The 15,837-nt window shown below is 38.3% G+C and overlaps 1 protein-coding gene across 5 annotated transcripts in view; it reads right to left on the bottom strand.

The window, feature by feature from the left end:
- kcnc2 (potassium voltage-gated channel, Shaw-related subfamily, member 2) overlaps positions 1-15,837 on the bottom strand; it is a 126,351-nt gene that overhangs the window by 2,978 nt on the left and 107,536 nt on the right. The window contains exons 3-5 of one of the 5 annotated variants that reach the window (XM_084710607.1): positions 10,773-10,943; positions 1,890-2,658; positions 1,506-1,600 (exon numbers count right to left, since the gene is read on the bottom strand). In XM_084710607.1, the coding sequence (XP_084566733.1) occupies positions 2,522-2,658; positions 10,773-10,943 (308 nt within the window). In that variant the 3' untranslated portion in view covers positions 1,506-1,600; positions 1,890-2,521. Of the gene's footprint in view, positions 1-1,505; positions 2,659-10,772; positions 10,944-15,837 lie in introns of all 5 variants that reach the window. The other 4 variants (XM_084710608.1, XM_084710606.1, XM_084710609.1 and 1 more) reach the window with 4 other exon arrangements.

Here is a 15,837-nt window from a genome sequence, read left to right as displayed (position 1 = left end):
GAAGCAACATGTATTGTTAACATCTTAATTCAACAAATGTTAGCACAACTCTAGCTAACTAGCTATCTAATCTAGCTTACATCAATCGTTAGCTAGCTGCATAAAACATGAGCTAGCTAGTTATGTCTGATAGCTAATGTTAGCAAAACCTGGGTAACTAACTAGTTGCTCTGCATCAATCGTTAGTTAGCTAGTTAGCCTCAGCCAACATTAAACTTAACATTTTACATGTATGTGTATATATATATACAGTATGTATGTATGTATGTATGTATCACCCAGCCACATCACATCTTGTAACCATCTTCAAAATTAGTTTTTCTCTTCAACATAGACAAGACTAGCACATAGAATATCTAAGATGTTGCTGTAAATGAATCATGAACTCAGCTTTCAGAAAACAGTTTATGAGGTTGTGAATAACAAGTGACAGCGGGGCTCATATGGACTCTTCTCGGGAACACAGTAAATATGAAGTGTATTCACATCTAAAGATAGCTCATGTTAGCAAAACACCAGCTAGCTGATCTACATCATTACTGCATCACTGCTAACATTAGCTAGCAATTTAGCCAGCATTTTGATAACATTAGCAAAATTAAGGTGTGGCCCTGTCGATTTTGTTGCTTGTGTGCAAAAAATAAAGAGAAAGTTAACTGAGGTACCAATTTTGCTCAGCTGTTATTGGAACACAGAGCCAAAAGGAGTGGACATTAGGAATGGTCATGCTTCTGCATACATTTTAATTTCTTAATAACATAAATTCTAAATGTACAGGACAGCTGACTTTAATTGAAGGGTCACAAATGTAATGATTCCAACACTTGAACACATGAGCACTGCTGTGACTGGTCAGTATTTTGCGCTGTTCCTTTTTGCCCTGTAGACTTACCTATGAAGAAGACATGAAGATCATTAATAATCAAGAAATGATGATGTCTAAAATACCTTAGTTGTTACATTAATTCATTTATTGTTCTTGTATTAAGTCCTGCATGAGATACTGTTAATTCTTGTACATTCCTGATAGTTCATGAAATCATGCATGAATGAATTCATGCTTTTTAATGTATTAAATCATGTATGAATTCATGGCAATTAATGCTCCCAAACTACAAAGCCAAAATTTACTTACTGCTGTATGAAGTGTTGCCCAAGATTTGTGTGATGATATCTGGTGGCACATGATGCAAAATGCATTTCTGCTTCTCGATGATGTCGACATTTGTTTACACTAATTACACTTATGTCTCAATATTAATGTGGTAATTATCCACTGATTAAAATGCTACAAGCAGCACCTTTAATGGTGCCATCAAGAGTGCACGCTTGTTTACTCTCATCTCTGCAACCACAAACAGGCATCTCTTCTACGGATTATTGAATAACCCCCTTTTTAGTACACACACACACACACACACACACATGATAACACAATCTTAATTCATGACCACAAAGGGTGAGAGCACTGCAATGTGACCCCACATGCTCGTTCAGAAGGTTACCTTTCCACCATGGCGGTGCCTCCCCTCAAGCCATTAAGATAGAACGCTGCTCTCTGCTTGTGTGAAACCAGTAAAGACAACCTCTTTGCAGTTATCTGTGAGTAAACAACCAGAGACACAACAGCACTTTGGTGGCACTCCGTCAAAGAAATTAAAAAAACATAAAGGAAGTGGGGAGAAATAGCAGCATACATGCAGAGAGAAACGAACACCCAGCTGGCATTCTGTGGTTTTTTGTCTCCTATAGTGGACTGTTGGTGAAGCCAATGGCGAAATGAGACACGATACAGGTCGAGTGCAGCCCCCTAAACCCCAGCATAATAACATTAAATTAAAAAATACTCATTCTCATATATATATACTGTAGATATACAGCATATATACATTTCCTTAAGCTCTCCTCACTGTCTGCCTCGTCCCTTCTCCCCTCGCAACATTGCTCGCAGACGATGGTTACAGGATGATCCATGCAAAAACATGAGCAGGCCTCGCAGGCAGCAGGTGAAGACAAATCCTCCATCCCTCCCGTCTCCATCCCAAAAATAAAGTAGCAAACCAAAGACAAAAGTCACAGTCGTATGAGGTTAAAAATGAAGTGACATCTCTCTTTCTTTTTTTTTTCTTTTGGAAGCACGTCTTTTTCAAGGTATCTAAATATAGCAACATCTAATATCCCTGATTATTAATGTGTCCTTTATTAAATGTTATGGCTGCTACTTCTGAAGCCACCAGTCAGAGTTCTTTTATTGCAAGTCTCAAAGTAGGACAATATCCGACTAAAGGGAACTCCAAGTGACACAGGAGGACTGACTAGTTACTTAAGGATGTAAGCTAAGCACATGTACCTTCAAGGGAAAAGGGGGAAGTGAGGAGTTGCTCAGGTTGCCCAAGACGCTAACATTAGTCTTAGCTACAAAGTTAAGTACTTATCCACTAGTCACAATATCTAGAAGAGTTCAGAAAGAATACCAAAGGGAGGTGGTTTGTTTGGGGGTAAGGATGTGGGGCCGGACGTCTCACAGGATGGAGGGGATGGGGGAGCGAGAGCGCCGCAGCGGGCAGGGCGATCCGTAGGGCGAGGTCACAGGAGACAACCTCAGGGCGTTACCGGCCATGCCCGCTATGTTGTTTAAGCTCCGGGATTTCTCATAGCCTTCAGATGAGGGGGCGACAGAGAGGTGGTGGTGGTTGGTGGAGGTGGTGGTGGTGGTTGTGGTGGTTGTGCAGGAACAGGACATGAACACACACAGGCAGGCAGGCAGGCAGGCACGCGGGCAGGCACGCAGGCAACGATCCGAGTCCGAGCCAGCCGAGTGAACCGAGACAAGACAGGAGACAGGAGTGAGACAGAGCAACAGTAACATACTGTATGGTGAGTGCATGCACAGCACATTTCCTGACAGAGACTGGAAGGCAGACTGGAGTCTGAGAAAAAAACCTCATTGGCTGAGTTAATCCTCAGTGGGTGGAGCCAAAGAACCACAGTTTTTATAGTTTTAGATGCATTCAATCTACATCAGAAACCCTACCTAATCAGAAAAGATACAGTACACCCTCACATTCATGCTCAGGAATGAGTTTAGTAGTAGTTATATGTAGGTTATAAGATATTTAAAATAGCACAAAAACAGTAAGGTTTCTTATTCTCTGCTCTCGACTACTTAATCTGAAAATGAGACATTCACATCACATCAGTCAGTCAGACTGTAATTATGAGCAGCTGAGTAGGAAAAGTCGTCTGCATCAGCCTTCTAGTTGTAAGTGTGAGTCAAGCTATGACTCACACATCATTCAGCAAAAATGTCAAATCCAGTATAAATTCTTATTCAGTCAATTCAGCTAATCAAAAGGAGCAAAATATGCCATTTACTTGTATCTGGTTCATGACATTAACAATTAGTGGCATTAAAAGCACACCTGAATGTGATTTGTTGTTGTATCTTTTGTTACAACTACAATTAAAATGTCCACTGTAAGAAAGGTCTGATTCAACCCAACTTAAAATGTTAAAAAGATGGCTGTGTTGTTATCCAACCAGGCTTCAGGGACTGTTATGAGCATAATGGGCAGCTACATTTCCCAGTGTTCAATGATATCCATAAAAACAGCATGGCTACAGGCTTTGTGTTGCATTAATGCCATAAATGTTTGCAGAATCAGATAGAAATTCCTCCCATTATTCCATCTTGGGAGCTCTGGTTATTCAAAGATATTTCCTCTGCTAGGTTCATTTACATCAGGTAAAGGGGAAATTAGCTAATATGCTGTTTTTGTTGCATTATGTAGAGCTCATAAACAAGCCAAACCAGATACAAACAAACATAGTCTAGCTCCTTTTAGCTGATATGAGAGCATTAGTGCTAATATTGGATTTTAATCAGAGGAAACTGTCAGCTTTAAAGACATTTTGCCTCTGGTTTTGTTGACACTTTAGCTACAGTGTTATTGTACTAACAACATGTTTTTTGCAATATAACAAGATATTTTCATGTTATTACTACATTCACACTTATCACCGTATATCAAGAAGCCTCTTATAACAAAATACTATTTATCTTGTAAAATGAAAAGTTTCATGTTACAATGACATAACTTATATTGTTATAATATTATAACAAGAAACTTTTTTATAACAATATACTATGGTTCTATTAGTATTTCACGTTACAAAGTGATAACCTATGATTATAAAATAAAACTTTTCACACTATAATGTTAGAACTTTTATTGGTATAACATGATGTAATAATATGTAACAATGTAAGTCACTGTGATAAGATAGAAGAGAAGATAGAATGTAGAAAGTATATTGTTATATCAAGAAACTTGTCTTGTTTTAATGTGATAAGTTTCTATGTTGTAACAACATAAAAATAATATTGTGTTATGACATGAAAAACATGTTATTATAACAAGAACCTTCTTATGTTATGGTGCCATACTCATCTGTTTTACTTTTTCCAGCGGGGCAGCAATATGCTGCTGTACTTCTGCAGGTCTTCTCACAAAGTCAAAAATATCAATACCTCTGACTTGGAATCACAATTATGACATAAGTGTTTTTTCCCCACTCAGCAGCTTGCAATTGTGATTTGATCTGACATTAGCAGTACTAAAGAATCTGTTTGCCATTTAATTTAGTTTCAGGATAGCCATAGTGGCCTATAGCTAGCTAGGTAAGACAGTTAGCTAACATGCTGATGTTCAAAAATGAATTAAATGGTTATGAATGAATGAAATAGTGAAATCACTTCTATTTCTGTTTTGACCAATTTCTACTTTGCCATTCAGCTAAAAACTAATCTTTGGCTCCACCCACCCACTCACTGAACCAACCAACCAATCAGACTGATTAACCCTCTTCTTCACTTACGAAATGCCTGTGTGATTAAAACTCCAATCTGCCAGAGTTAAGTTTGGAAAACTCTTAGAACTCTAAGAAATATTGTTATTGTTAAACTACTAGTAGTATAATAGAATCATATATTAGCAGTCATTCATCTCATGGCATCATCATTAGTATTTTCTTTCTATAAATCTTACTAATGTCTTTGAATAATGGTAAGTTTAAGAATGTTTGTATAAACTGCTCATTCATGTTGAGGCACACAGTCCAAATATATAGAAGTGTCAAATACATTAAAACTACTAACATGCACATGATGTATCAAATATAACTGCCTGTTTAAGTGGATTCAGTTTGTACATACTGATGATGATGAAGATGATTAAAAATACCTTATCATTGTTTGAAGTATTTGTACAGATTCACACTTTATAACAGCTCAAACTTGTAAAAATGCAGCATGTGATGCACACTGGCAAATCTGCATTCGGTCACTTGGTGCAAAATAAACAAGCAAGCCAAAGCAGCCAGATCTTTAATGGAGCATGCCAATCAGCTGGCGTAAACACTGATGAGGAACAGCTAATGGAAACTTGGCCTCATTACCATACTGCATACGGCACCATTTGTTTCACTGAGGAGGAGGGTGTAAATTAAACTGCCGCTGTTTCAGAAACCAGCCGAGCAAGCGGAACAAAGGGCGGCCTGGGCCTATGCCAACAGGTAGCAGGGACTAGAAAGGACCCAATGTTTTATGCATCGGTGTCAGCGTGGCGGCAACTGCAACCGCCGACCGAAGCAGCACAGAAATGAAGGCACAGCTGCTTGTACGCCTACGTGGAAAAAAAAGACTGGCGAGGTGCCGTGCTGCAAGGGAGACGACAATGACGGTTCCCTGGAGGATCTGGACCACATGTTCACTCTTAAAAATAAGGGTTCCAAAAGAGTTCCTCCTGAAGGGCTGAGGTTGTATGCAGAACCATTTGCTTCTGGAAAAAGTGTTCATCAAGGGTTCTTTGTAAGACTTGGGGTTCCATTATGAAACCTTTTCATCCAAAGAATCCTTTTTGGAAGAAAGAGTTTTTCAAGGTTTGTTGAAACAATGTAAGTCCCGCCCCTTTAGCTCTGTGATTAACTCAACGTTCTTCTTGCGTGTTTCCTGTACTTAGATATGCTATGTACTAGGTTTGTTTATGTTCATCATAATTTCTTGGCTATATAGTTACATCTGGTGGCTAATGTTAGCAAAATACTAGCTAGATAGCTAACAATTAATGTAGATTAGTTAGCTAGTGTTTTGCTAACATGAACATATATATATGTAGATGTCAAGTTAGACAAGTCGAACACATAGCATATGTAAATACAGAAAACAGGAAAGGAGAAAGTTTTCTGAGGTTCCAGAGTGGGCAGGAGGAAGTATCAACTGTAAAATAGATAACAATGTTGGATAATGATTTTTGCCTCATGAGTAGAATACACTATGAAGCTTTGTAGAACCCTTGTAAGACAAGAGAGTTATGGGCAAAACCCTTGTAAAATGTCTTTTTAGATACCCCATGAAACCCCTGGAATATAAAAGGGCTCTGGGTAGAACACACTGGAGGGCATGTTCCACCAAAATAGCTGTGGCTCTTGAACTGGTTCCGTCCAAGATTCTTGGAACTTTGGTGCTACCATTGTGAATCAGCCCGCATTTTCAGCTATTTTGAGTCAAACCATTGTAGTCAAGGATGTCATCAACAGAGGGGGCTACAAAAAACACAATAACTTGTAGAATATGACACACCTACTCAGGTTTCACCAAAGTGGGTGTGTCATACTCCATGGTTGTTGTGCATTTTGCAGCACCCTCTGTTGATGACATCCTTAATTACAATATTTCCATTCAAAACTGGTGGAAACACAGGCTGGTTCACTAGAAAAAGCACCAGGTCCAAGAAAGGAAACAGTTCAAGAACCAGAGCTAATTTGGTGAAAAAGGGTCTATAGGGGTTTCTAGGTATAACCCTCTGAAAGGGTCCCAGGTGGAAAAAGGTTCTTCCAGCAACCAAAAAGGGTTCTCCTATGGGGGCAAAGTGAAGAAACCTATGTAGTTCCAGCCAGCACGTTTATTTCTAAGAGTGTACAGTGGTTGAAACTGCAGGTCTATCTCAATACCCAGCTTGAAAACCATCAACACATTAGGGTTTTTTGTCTCATTCCAGAATGATGTATTATCTCATTAGAATTTTTGGGAAATAGGAGCTGAAATTCAATTAAAGAAAATCTTCAATTACAGAGTAGCACTCTCATGGTATGATAGCATTGCTCTGCGTGCTATAGAGTGAGTACAGTAGCACTATGAGGCTATAGAGCAATAACATTGAGAGCAGGACATTTAGATAGCCTCCTGGAGAGGCAGTTAACTTCTGATAGAAGGCAATTAGCCAGGGCTTAACGCTTCCACATTACAGTACAGATTAACACAACATTAATGCCTTAAGATGCCTGAGATAAAATGGAGGAATTAATCTAACAAACATGCTTTAGGCCTCACGTGGAGTCTAAATATTATCTCAGTGTGGACAAAGGAGACTGTAGCTAAAAGTATTTTACAGAAATATTGTCTTGCTGCAGGCAACAGCTATCAAATCAGCTGCAGCGTGACCTCATTTCCACTGTGTGAACTGCTCACTTTATACATTTTAGTTCACGACCTTTTCTGCTTTTGAAATCACACTGGAACAGCAACAAGTCTTTCTGGTAATTCAGCAGATGTGAACTTCATGACGACCTTTAGCTTGGGTCAAAGTGTTTGGAAGGTCGAGCCCTTTCTGAGTCTGACCTTTCCACCGCTACACTGAAGGTGATGGACAAATCTCACAGCAAAATTTGAAGACAAATTTTGTTAATGATGTTTCTCATTGGAAACAATGTGCTGTTTCACTAGCTAGTCAAGCTTCAAGGTTAGTAAACTTTGCCGGCAAAGTTTCAACATTGTCCAATCAGAAACAAGAATCAAGTCATCCTGGTGGTGCAACTAAAGCCATGGTCAACTCATAATGTTTAACCTGGTCAAATTGACTTCTTCATTGATATGTAACATTTAAATTCACAGCTACAACATTATAGCCTATAAGGGCTTGGAAGTGATGGTTTGCTAAACCTTCCCAAGTGGCAAATGGTAAATTATAGTTTAGCAACTGTAAGTAGGCACAGCAGGTCTGTCAAGCTTTGCATTTCTTTGCATGCTACAGTGCTGTGCATGGGGCCATGAGCGAGACTGAGACTCAGTATCTACAGAGTTTAGAAGCTCATGTTGTTTTGATCGCCTTTCTAAAACCAAAAATACAAGAACAAAAGTTTAAGGAATTAATTAACCTGTGTGTTTGTCTGTTCAAACGTAATATGCTAATATTAGCATGCCTGGCTAATTAGTTATTGACAGACATATCCTAAGATTATTTTTATTAGCTAAAAATATTATTTTGTTGGCTTACAGGTAGCATTAGAAAAGCCCTCTTTCAAGGCTGACACACTCACTAATTGAGAACTGGGACAATAATGGTCCCAGATGCTACTAGATCAGTGTTTTAATGTTAGCGGCTATGTCATTCTTTGCATTGGATTTGGTGAAGTTTACCTTTTCTCATGTACAAATGAAACATATTGTTGAATATACAACAATAAATGATGCATCTAATGTAACTTATTGTGTATTTATTTAGTTAACATCTAAACGGTTTTAGAAACATTTATCCTGCAACACAAGGACATTGCTGGTCTTTTATTTTAATTTCCCTTACATATTTGAGAGTTAGTATTATATGACGTGTGTAGACATTAAAAGTATGTTTAACAGCCTTTTCAATGTCTTTTGTTTATACGCGAGTCAGCTAGAAACATTTAAGGGGGAATTTGTATCTCTGAAAGCTGAATTCAGGAGGTGTCAGGCTTATTATTTATCACAACAGGTGTAAGAATATTTCTTTTCTTGACATTTTTTGAGTTTAAGGTTATTTATCAAATAATCACAGCTAACGGGGGGGGGGGACTAGGAAGGGATACCTCTCGCTTGCTGGCTAGCATGCTAACTTCAGTAGATAAGTCTGCAACACAATACACAGACATTTTGACAAAATCATGACTGTTTCTGTATCATACACTTTTGATAATATTGGTTAATTCTTTTGGTTTTTTTTTGAACGTTTTAAATTAAAATTCTGGTCATGGCCAGAAAATGAGTTTCAACTAATTTACAATTTTAATGTGAACTAGTGAGCTAGCTCAGAAATTCTGAGAAGTAAATCTACCATTATCATAGCAAAGTACATATGTGCTGTGCAATAAAGGAAAGATTGACAGGTGTTACGAAGGGGGCGGAGCTCAGCAAAAGGTCAATTACAAGACTTTTGTTCTGAAGAAAACTAAGCTCTACACATATGCATGATTTGTGTCTTTTTGTGTGCTTATGAAACTATTAGAGTTAAATATCATAAAAGACAGAACATATGTCAGATTCAGCTCACATGTTCTAGAGGTTATTTTATTTATTTAGAATGTAATGTGTATTAACTGGTGTTTAGCTCCAACAGTCTTTTTGCTAAGTCTGTCGGTTGCCATGTTACAAATGAAGAAGTCAAAATGTTTATGAGTTGATAAGATTAAAATCTACTTGAACCATTTTATTTCCTCTGATTCTGAGATATCTAAGATATTTGCTGGTGTATCATCACCGTAGGGGCAGATGATACACTGGGCAATTTGTTCGGGAGCTGTACAATAGATGGGCAATGAACCTGGCAACAGCCAAAAAAGTGAGACACAGGGTCAGAAATTTATTCAAGTGTTTCCAGGCAACAAGAAAACATGAATAAATTGTGAAGAAAGCAACAGTTCTGAGTCAGCTGCATGGACACTGTTGCCCCTCAGAATTGCTAAAAAAAAAGTTGTGCCGCGTGTCACGGAGGCTGAGAGCCACGACAGCAGATCCACAGGTTACGTTACCTGAGCTGACTAGGCCTGAACAAACAGCCTTCCCCCCTCCAGGGATGTTGGTGTCCCAGTCACTAAGGATATGGATCAGCTGATGAGGAGACTGATTTCTGTGCTTTTAAAGGGACAGTTCACCCCAAAATCAAAAATATATATTTTCCCCATGGTTTGTAGCACTATTTATCCATCTAGTTCTTTTTGGTGTGAGATGCAGAGTTTTGGAGATATTGGCCTTAGAGATGTCTGACTTCTCTCCAGTATAATAGGACAATACATCTGAAAAAATACATTTGAAAAAGTCAAGGTAATCCACAGACCTTGTTGTGAGCAGTTTCATGTAGGGACTAACGTCTGTCTGCAGTAGAATCACCCAGAACTACTTCCTTTCTTTTCTACTAGACAGCTGGTTTTGAATTTTTCCAATTTATATTTTTTTGTGCTTTCAGCACCACAAGCCAAGTGCCATTTTTCCCCATCATATTGGAGAGAAGGCAGGAATCTTTACTGCTGATATCTCCAAAGTTCTGCAGCTCACACCAAAACTATCCAGATGGATAAACAGCACTACAAGACAGAGGAAATATGTATTTTTGATTTGGGGGTGAACTGTCCCTTTAGGTGTTCTAATATCTGTATTTTTCATGGTAAAACATATCTAAGATATGAACTGCTCTGACATATTGCACATATACTTAAGAATATAGCCAGTGGTCACGGTAAATCCCTTTGAGATGAAACTTAAACCAGACTTACAAGTGATGACTAATGAAACAGTATTGACACACAATAGCAAGCACGACAAGACAAGAACATATTGCATGGTTTTTAAAAGACTCTACTCTTATGAAATGACTAACAGAGCAAATTCAACAATTTTTTAAAATACTTATTTAAAGTTTAATTAAATCCTTTTGAAGAGCAGTTAAATTTCCATGTGCGGTTACCTGTTTTCCGTAGCCCTCCGTCTGTGGGGCAGCTGTAGTCACTAGCAGCGAGCAGGAAGCACGTGCCCCCGCTCCGGCGGTCCTGTTCCCGGGTGCTGGACCTTCGCATGGGGACCCTCTCCTCTGGAGACATGGTCAGGTCACTGCCCCCGCTGCAGTCTGCTGACAGCACTGTGAGACAACAAACAGGTCAAGCTGAAATACTTTAACAGAGTTTCTTCTATTTATACCGTTTAGTCTGAAAAAATACATTTCAAGATTTAAAACCTGATCTTAAAACAGTAGATTTAGTAATAAAGTAATAAATGCTATGAACTTACCATACCATTAAAGCTTCAGTAGTGGCATAAATAGTTCCCTGATTTTCAACAGAGGTACTAAAAAATTAGATAACATGATAGTTATAATCACATCCCTTCCTTCTAAGATACAAGTTGCTGGGCAACTAAAAGTACTTCCCCACAGTCTGGCTTTTAACCTCGTGCAACTTTCATGTCAGGAACATTTCTCTGCAGCAACCTTCCACTGGTGGAGTTGGAGTTTGAGCTCTTCTTTAGTGTAATATTTCCACAGTTAATTCAAGCATGAAATATGATTTCTTATCCAGTTCAATTTAGACAGATGGCTTTTACTGTGATTTATGATTTTGGACTTGACCTGGTTAGTGGAGCGTACTGTTTCATTGTTACAGAGTGAGTGAAAAAATACCTCTGAGTTTAATTTAAATTATTTATTATTGCTTGTTGTAAAGAAAGTGCACAATCTCCTGAAATATACTAAATCTAAGAGATTAATTCTGATTCAAAAGGAAAATCAGCTTTCATCTTGGTGAAAAATACATAGTATACCACTAAGGTCAAGGAGGGAGCTTAAAGGGACACCCCAAAATCATAAAATACATATTTCTTCCCTGGCCTGTAGTGCTATTTATCTATGTAGATGTTTTTGGTTTGAGTGGCAGACTTTTTGGCCATAGAGATGTCTGCCTTCTCTCCAAGATAATAGAACTAAAGGGCACTCAGCTTGTGGTGCTCAAAGAACCAAAAAAATATATTTGAAAAATTCAAAACCACCGTCTCTTTCCAAAAATCATGACCGGGCTACTCAAGATAATCCACAGAAATTGTTATGAGCAATGTATGAATTCTTTTCTTTCCAACAGAACAGAAAGTAGTTCTGGTAGATTCTACAGCAGAGAGAAAGTAGTTCCTACATGAAGTAAATGAATGAATTTAGTCCAATTATATTTCAGAGAATCTGAATCAGAAATATTTTATTGATGTAGAGAAGGCAGACTATTTTTGATTTTGGGATGAACTGTCACTTTAAGCTGATCATGTAGTGGAATTTTAACCCACATCTCATCATCCTGTACCTTCATTTTCATTTGCACTTGCTAAGAATGAAAGTAAAAGTAACAGTAACACTTGATGTCAAGGGGTCTGCATAAGACTGACATGACACTGTCATGAACATGTCCAGGTACAATATGCAGGATTTATTGATTGTGGTTTATAAACGCACCATTCAAAGTCCGCCCCTCCTCCCCGGCTCAACAAATAAGAGAGAGGGAGAGAGAGCAGCGGTGGTAGACAGAGCTAGAGAGTGAATGAAGTGAGTGAGCAGTGTTAGTGAGAATAATAAAAACATTATTAATAAAACATTTTTTCTCAGTTTTCACTATGCATTTTTGATGGAGTCCTGACTTCACAACCTGCATGCTGTATTGGCTGTGGGCTACACACCAGCGTTAGAGTCAGCAGACAGTGTCAAATTTGCATTAAAAATGACATAATTGACTGAATGCCACATAATGACAACAGCCATAAATATTCATTAAGACTATTCATGTTCGTGACAGTGCCATGTCAGTCTTTTGCTAAATGATCGTCATAAATTTAAAGCATCACCCTGTAATATTTCACTATTTCCAAACAAAACCTTTTCTAACAATCTGACAGCATATGTTAAACCTACCTGCCACTGCTATACATGGTCTCTGGAGAGCAATGAATGGGAATTGTGCTTCCCAGTGGTGTACTGTCAGAGGTATACAGCATAAGCAGAGAAAGAGGGTTTGTGCGTGAGGGAATAGGGGAATCTCCAGAGGGGGGTGGAGGAGAGGAGAATCATAGTCACAACAGACATCAAACAGCCTCGACATAAAAAGCCTGTGCCAAATGTCACAAACACCACCGTGCAGGTCAAAGGTCAGGCGGTGTGTGGAGCTCCAGTGGACAAGAGAGAAGCATTGTTTTTTTGTTTTTTTTTTATGAGCCAATGAAAGATTTTATGCCAATAAAAATGTGTCATACTTACAAAATATGATACATATTTAATCCTTATTAGGTTGATATTGACATATTGACATTATTCTCAACAAAGTTCATCAAAAGACCAAAACCAGCAATGAATTTGTCCGACTAACCAATATTGTTTAGCTTTGTCTCTGTCCAAAAAACCATTAAAAGCATATAAAGGAGGCATACTGCTGCATTTGGACGACAGACTTCATCATTACAGTGAAGGAGGCCAGTGTAATACTCTCCTCTCAGCAGCACCAGGTTACTCTCCAGAGATTGAAAATGCAGTGGCAGTTTATCAACCAGCAACGTCCATTGTAATGATGGAATATGTCATGAATTACATCAGGGTGGCTCTTTTATGTGCATTTAATAGTTTTTGGATGACAATGGAGGGCATTACACTCAGGAATAATAGCAGTAGTAGCTTTGGCTACACACACAACACTGGTCAATAGGATTTATTCATTTTTTCTTTGGCTTTGTCATAGGACTGGCTGATAAAAACATAAAGATAAAATAACAGGACTGGTTTTTAAAGCTATTTAAAGCTTAATATTTAAAGCTAAGTCTGTTTGACCTACTTATTTACTGTTGCTCTGTCAAGCTTTCTGTTCTCTCACAGCACAGTCCACTCACACTGATAACAGATTTACTATTGAAATTCTTGGTTATTTTTGAAACAATCAGCTCATGATTTAAGACAGAGGTAGAAAAAAAGCAGGCTTCCAATGCAATGTCCATGCCACCTTGAATTTCTAGGACCAAAGTGTCACATGTAAGGCAGATGAAATTTATTTGAATTTTAAATGTTTTAATAGTTTTCCTTTTGTTCCTTTTGTTTCACAGTTTGAGCATGATGTTTTTTAGATGGCTAGGTTAAGCAAAGTGTATCCAATAACAGCTACTAATACAATAAAGGTATTAATAACAGCTTAGTTGTTTGAAAGAGGGAAAAAATGTATCAGACTGGTATTGGTATCAGCAGATACTCAAGGTTGCAGTACCGATATTCATGATCCTAGAGGCATCCAAGACTTGAGCTGAACTAAGGGAGGTAAACTAATGGAGGGGCGCATTTTTCCTAGCCCTGTCTGAGGGGAGGCTCACAGTCTCAGACTGTGAAAACCCCTGGGTTACTATGGTTTTCAAATTAAAGGTTTCATGTTAGCCTTAGATCATTTAGTCCCACATATACTAGAAGCTGGCATGCACTCTACCATGTGACTGAACATACCAGATAGGTTAAAAGGAACCTTAGACACTGAAACGTAAAGCATGAACCAATCTACAGAACACTGAAGGGAAAAGGAACCTTGCAGGCTGTATATTTTAAATGACCTCTAAGGAAATCACACAGGCGACTAAACCAGATTGATTCTGTTTGTGCATTCAGTTGAGACATGAATTATTCTATGCTTATAAAATATAAGATTCTCAGACCTAATAAACAAATAGACTGTGAGGAGCCCAGAGAGCGCACCTAGCCTCAGGAACGTCTGCTCTAGAATTCAAAGAAAGTCAGTACACAGGGGTTGACACTAATTTCCATCAATATCAGATGTGTAAGAGTAAATTACTGACACAGGCCCAGAGGGATAAACAGCCACCTACGGTCTGAACAACAAATAAACAGTCAAGTCACTCCTGGAAGAAAGACTTTGACACAAGGACTCTGAATTCTTATCAGCATGAGCTGCTTCACACAAACGTCTCCTACTCTCAGTACCTTTCTTACTGGCTTCCTCATCACTGTGGCAACCAGAGATGAAGACTGCAAAGGAGCTCAGTCTTGTGTGCTCTCGAGTCTCTAGGGGGAAACCATTTCTAGTCTCAGGGGGGAGTCTGTCAAATGGCCGCTGCTTTCTACCTGAGACGAAGTCCCTTATGGATTCTCACTGCTGTCTCTACATTTGGTGAAACCTGAACTTTACTACTGTTGGTTGCTCATAAGTTGCTTTCCCATTGTCTCCTTACACAGAGCAGTGTGACATCTATCTGTTTTACTAGCTTCATGTCTGTTTACTTCTTGTCAACTCTATAGTAACGTTACCTTCGCCTACAAATTGATTGATTTTTCATTATTATTGATTCCATTCAAGTTGGTCACTTCACTTTCCACAGTTAGCTTGGTACATATCGTTAGCAACATTTCTGTTTGTTTTGCATCCAGTGTTTTTGGGCATTTTGATAATCACCTCAGTGTCTGGATAACTGTTAGCAATGTTAGCTATCTATCTATCTAACTTTGTCATCAGGGGGGTTTCATTTTTCCTCTTCAATTATGCTGGAAAATCAAACTCTTGGCTAATAAACCTTGTACAGGCTCTACCAAATGTAGATGCCAGCTTCATTATGGAGTTTCTCAGCATAGTTGTAGTTACTTGCCATTTCATTATTAATTTTAAAATAGCTAAGAGTTCTCTACTACTCTCTTCTACTAATCAACATACAAAAACCACATTTCTTATTTAGCTTTGATTTAGAAGGGATACAGAGTTGATATGTTATGGCTGAAAGCTGATAGCAATATTATTTTATGAATTTGTCTAAAAGTATCAAGTCTACCAGTGCTTGAACAGTATTCCTGCCTTTTTCAACCCAGGAAGTGAGACGGGGTCCTTAGAGTATGGCTAAATCATGTTTCTGTAAAAATCTGATGTAGTTGACATAAATCTGAGGGACAACTTTAAAAGATCAATATTTTCTTTAAAAAAAACAAAAAACAAAAAACAAAAAACGATAGTAAAACAAAGATAATT

The sequence above is a fragment of the Lutjanus erythropterus genome, chromosome 22 (assembly GCF_056507025.1).
Source record: "Lutjanus erythropterus isolate fLutEry1 chromosome 22, fLutEry1.hap2, whole genome shotgun sequence".
NCBI classification, from domain to species: domain Eukaryota; kingdom Metazoa; phylum Chordata; class Actinopteri; order Lutjaniformes; family Lutjanidae; genus Lutjanus; species Lutjanus erythropterus.
The sequence above is the reverse complement of the archived record's forward strand: the minus strand, read 5'-3'. Positions and strand labels throughout refer to the sequence as shown.